Raw genomic sequence first — 4,726 nt, 5'->3', positions numbered from 1 at the left:
TCATCAGACTAATCATCATCATCATCATCATCATCATCATCATCATCATCATCATCGTCTTCCACAGCATGACATCACTGTTCAACACCGACGCTTGGCTGTCGTATAACCATGATTTATTTGAAAGCTCCATTGTGAAGAAAAGAATGAGGGTGGACGGAAAAGCGATTTACTTCAATCTTTTTGAGCTGCCTAAATCTCTGTACACTCATTCAGGCAATCTGGATAGAAACTGACAACAAGGACGCCACTGACATCGGTTGGCAGCCATAGTTTGCAGCGTCTCCAACCAGGAGCAGTGTGGATCAGGCGGCCCCTATCATAAAAGGCGCGTAGCACCGACAGCACCCAAACGTCTCTTGATTCCTTTCATACCCTTCTGCCAGGTCAGCGATTGGCAACCTATCTGCTTCCGCCACTCTGAATTGGGCGTGAAAAACAGCACTCTCTTCGGCAAACGACGGTTAGGCCAAAGGGAGAACGGCCATCTTGAATTTTAATCCGAGATTTTTAGATTTAAGCGGTCAGCCTTCGACCAACCTTCAGCCACATGTGTTCGCTTTCAGAATAGGCATTTCACTTAGATCCAATAACCAAATGGACCGTCAGTTTGAAAACGGATGTACCATTGAAATCAGCACAACTTTTGAAGTGCCTGCCGCAAAACGACCGCGTTTTTTCTAGTTTTCTGGAGCCAGGCACATCTGTACGCTAAGAAATGCTTGCCTGTAGCATTAATTGTACAACAAGTATCGTGACTGACTTTACTGACTATCTACCTCGGCTCACATGTGGATTTAAAACCTCGGGGAGATGCACTGACGTGAATATGTCAAATTCTCACCATACGATTCTCACTAATTGATCTGCAAAGTATTTAAGGTCAGAAAATATTTCACCTGGAAAATACATTACGTTTTGCGCCTTATTATACCAGAACGCAGCTTTTGTAAGAAGTAATTTTTTTTCTGGCATATGTTTGGATGGAAGGTCTGGTAAGCAAAGTTCACTCTTTTTAGACGGCTCATTAAATGGACCAATCAGAGATGGCTTTTTCCAAGGGATTGATTCTTCCATGCTCTTTACTATTTTAGTACACTTCAAAGGAGCAGCTATGTGTTGGCGGGCGCCCTTCTGAAGAAGATGGTTCTTCTAGGGAAGAACAAACGCAGGCAGTTCTAACGATAAACTAGCAACTTATTTCATATACGTTTTCGTATTTTTAATTCTTCGAGAATGTTGGATCGAGGGCTGGTCTGCACTACGCAGAAACCCTGATCTTTCCATTACATTGCTCGGCCTACACCAGTGGGATATCATCTGCTTTCACGTTTGTTAACTTGTAGCCTTTAGGATATCCTATCAGTCTGTTTTCACTTCTTTAATCAACTGAGACATTGCAGGAATCGGTGAAGCTGAGGAGTGCTTTGCGCCGAAGTAGGTACATTAGAATCTCTACAATGTTTCCATCAAAGCAAAGAGTCACTTATCAGCATATTGAAAATGCCAGCAAAATAATCCTCGTGGTACGGTATCTTCACGGTATTTTCGCTAGAGTAATATCTGAAATTTTGTTGCAGTACCCCTGATTGTATTCCACATCACTTTTGATCCCGTTTCCCTTTTTGTCCTGTCACTTGACCTGCGCAGTACCCTGTTCGCTCTCCCTGTTTACAGAATGCCGCAGCAATGGTTCAGGCCATGATGGATCACGGTGCTAACCCAAATCTGACTTGCAACGGGCACACGGCTCTAACGCTAGCAATCGCCTCTGGAAATGACTTTGTGAGTCTTCAGGCTTTTGTTAGACGAAAGCATTGTTCACCATCTACATGATACACTTGTGGAAGGGAATGGTAGGCATGGAAGCCGCGTGCATCTCTCTGGGCAGTTATAACAAGTTGGTTGTATTTGTGAAGGTTGGAGAAGCGGTTAATTTCTACAGAACGGATAATATGTTTGTTAGCAAACTCGTAGAATGGTCCTAAATCTGTCCAGCCACCATAACACCTGGGAAGATCACGGGGTCGATGAAATTTCACTCAACATACGAAGAGAACGTCCGCATGACGAAGGCTGGGGAAAGGCGTCTGGTGATAGAGCAGAGTGTTTGTAGGTCTTCATGGTTGACTCAGATATACTATCTTCCCCTCTGAACAGGTAAACGTATCCACACTTGAATAATGGGATTGGCTTTTTCATTGGCTCAAACTAATCTCTCGTCATTTGCTTCATCGGATGATGGAACACAGAATCTGTTATTTTTGTTCATGATGTCAACGGGCTTGAAGAGGAACTTGCCAGCTGACGAGACAGGCACAATTCGTTTGCCACTAGCAGCTTCTGCTGTGCAAGGCTTTCATGATGTAATCCCTTGTGGACTGGTGTGGTAGGTGCATGTAAGCCTCGTGTCGCCCAGTGTCCTGTTCGATAAAGCTAGAAGGCGATTGGTGAGGAGACAACTTGAGCTTACCATGTTGAGCCACACACCAGCATGAACGAGTATTGACCAATCGATGCTCACATAACATGGTCACAAAGAGATAACCGCATTCACTCCCACTATATATGCACAAAGTGAAAATAAGCTACTTATTAATTGTATGTGAATACCTAGAGTGTTGCATCAACATACGTGCAAATCAGCTGGAGATCATTAATCACGTGATTTCTCGGCGTCTTGGAGCTGGCCACGTCATATGTTACGAGTTTGAACCACGCACTTGGATTTTCCCAGTTAGAATGTCTCTGGGTTCTCTCTGGTATCAGAAAAACAAATGAGGTATAAACGGAAAGACATGAAAATGAACCTACAAACTCTGTCGTACTGGAAGAATGTTCCCCTCGACGCAGCTTGCTTTGAATAAGCAAAGTTGGAAGGAAAATGACCCGATTGGCCTGTAAAGTTCATCACGTAAAATTTGGACTAGAAATACTTTGATGACATACAATTCTGTGTCAGTCGTGGGTTTTGCTTGCCGGTAGCCTCTAGTATTCGAGGGGTGACTGTGCCTTTCTGAGGGACACATTGTTTATATGGTGTGTGGCTGTAAACTCTTCACTTGCGTCTCCATTTAGAACCAACTTAGTTGGTAACTGCGTGTATTTTGCAGCTGAACTTTCTTTTTTTCGGGCGAAGGAAGACGTTGGTAAAAGTACTAAGGCATGTGGTTCACATAGCATGGCTTTCTTCCCTGCAATATGGCTTTTCCTAGGCATCCTAGGAGATTTACCAACTTAAAGGCCGAGTTTAAGCCTCCTTTGATTTCTGTTGCTTCCTTCCGTAGGCAATTGATATTCTTCTGAGGTATTCACGAACAAACGTCAATTTGAAATTGACTCACGGCTTAGGAAGCGCACTCGCCGTGGCTGCGACTCGAATGTTTGAATACCGTCGGGATGGACAGACTCGGCTGAAATTGTTGAAAAAGTTGGTAGAAGTCGGTGGTGCGTCCACAATAATGCGCTTTCCAATGTCGTGGATGTCAAGTTTGGGTGAGTTTTTGTTTAACTCAACTTTTTTTGGTTTTTGTGGGATTTCTATAGCTCATGTTCACATCATTCTGGTATGGGCAGTCCTCTTCAAATCTTGGCACAATTGTTCTGGTGGGGACTCCTTGGTGTAGACATAAATGGGAAAAGTGCTGGATTTGAGTTTCACTCTTATTAGAGCTCATCAGAAGTTCATGTTCTTGGATAATAAGTCACGTGACAATTCCTATGCGTCCAGCGCGCCCTGTCTCGCACTCCAGATGTCAAGTGCATGGGCTAATAAGTCACGTGACAATTCCTATGCGTCCAGCGCGCCCTGTCTCGCACTCCAGATGTCCGGAAATCCAGCCTTGACAAGACCAAGGGCATACAGTACTGATGGTGAGAGCAAAACCCGATTGGTGTGGACTCATGGACGTGGTTACTTCTAAGAAACGGGGTCCAAGTGGATCGACCCACGTTCCTAGTGTATGATGCACGTTTAGGTTACAAGTCGAGAGTCACTCAAAAGCACCCTCTGGTCTACTACTCATTTGTGATGCCGGAATTTCAGTTTATTAAGTGAGATACTCATAAGTGAAACTTGGCTAATTTACTAGTTATACGTTATAAATTATAAGTACACAAAGCAAGACACCAGAAAAATCTCGGACTTCCCGTTCACCAGATAAGTGCTTTTAAGTGTACATACACTCATCTGCAAACTAATTAGGTTCTTTCGAGAGACTCACCTGGAACCCAGTTGAATCTCTCGTTTATGATGTTCCCAGGCAATTGAATGTGAAAAGAACCAAATTAATTTGCAGATGAGTGTATATTCGCTAATTTTGTGCAATTTGGTTTCAAGTAGAACATAAGGTTGACGGAAACCCGGGGACCGCGCCTACCTGATGAGCCCCAAGAAGGGCGAACCCGGTCGTGGGCTGTTGATGGATTTCCAGCAACCTTATCAGTAGATCAGTAGTACAAATATTTGCTTTCAAGTGTCTTCTAGAATGTGGGCATGACTTCAAAAGTCCTGTCAGGAAGGCCAAATTCTTAAAACTAATCTTATAATTGTGTCAGGCGGCTGAGTATACCCATTGTAGTCATGAGAACGAAGAAGGTAGCGAACAAAGCTTGTTTTCTGTGATTGTTCATCTTGGCTAATACATCACAAATTTATATGGTAACAGAAATCACGTGGAAAAGGTTAAGATCGGGGCTACACTTTAGAGAAATAGAAGTCAAAGGA

General features: G+C 43.5%; 2 protein-coding genes across 2 annotated transcripts in view; one reads left to right on the top strand and one right to left on the bottom strand.

The window, feature by feature from the left end:
- Positions 1-4,726, bottom strand: part of T265_03735 (hypothetical protein) — a gene marked incomplete at both ends in the record, with an annotated part of 102,565 nt that overhangs the window by 41,310 nt on the left and 56,529 nt on the right. The window contains one exon of the mRNA XM_009168282.1: positions 2,636-2,759. Coding sequence (XP_009166546.1) covers positions 2,636-2,759 — 124 coding nt within the window. The remainder of the gene's footprint in view (positions 1-2,635; positions 2,760-4,726) is intronic.
- The window catches only part of T265_03734 (hypothetical protein), a gene marked incomplete at both ends in the record, with an annotated part of 45,352 nt that overhangs the window by 29,707 nt on the left and 10,919 nt on the right, over positions 1-4,726 (top strand). Inside the window, 2 exons of the mRNA XM_009168281.1 lie at positions 1,678-1,785; positions 3,288-3,495. Coding sequence (XP_009166545.1) covers positions 1,678-1,785; positions 3,288-3,495 — 316 coding nt within the window. The remainder of the gene's footprint in view (positions 1-1,677; positions 1,786-3,287; positions 3,496-4,726) is intronic.

This window comes from Opisthorchis viverrini, assembly GCF_000715545.1.
Source record: "Opisthorchis viverrini unplaced genomic scaffold opera_v5_54, whole genome shotgun sequence".
NCBI classification, from domain to species: domain Eukaryota; kingdom Metazoa; phylum Platyhelminthes; class Trematoda; order Opisthorchiida; family Opisthorchiidae; genus Opisthorchis; species Opisthorchis viverrini.
The sequence above is the reverse complement of the archived record's forward strand: the minus strand, read 5'-3'. Positions and strand labels throughout refer to the sequence as shown.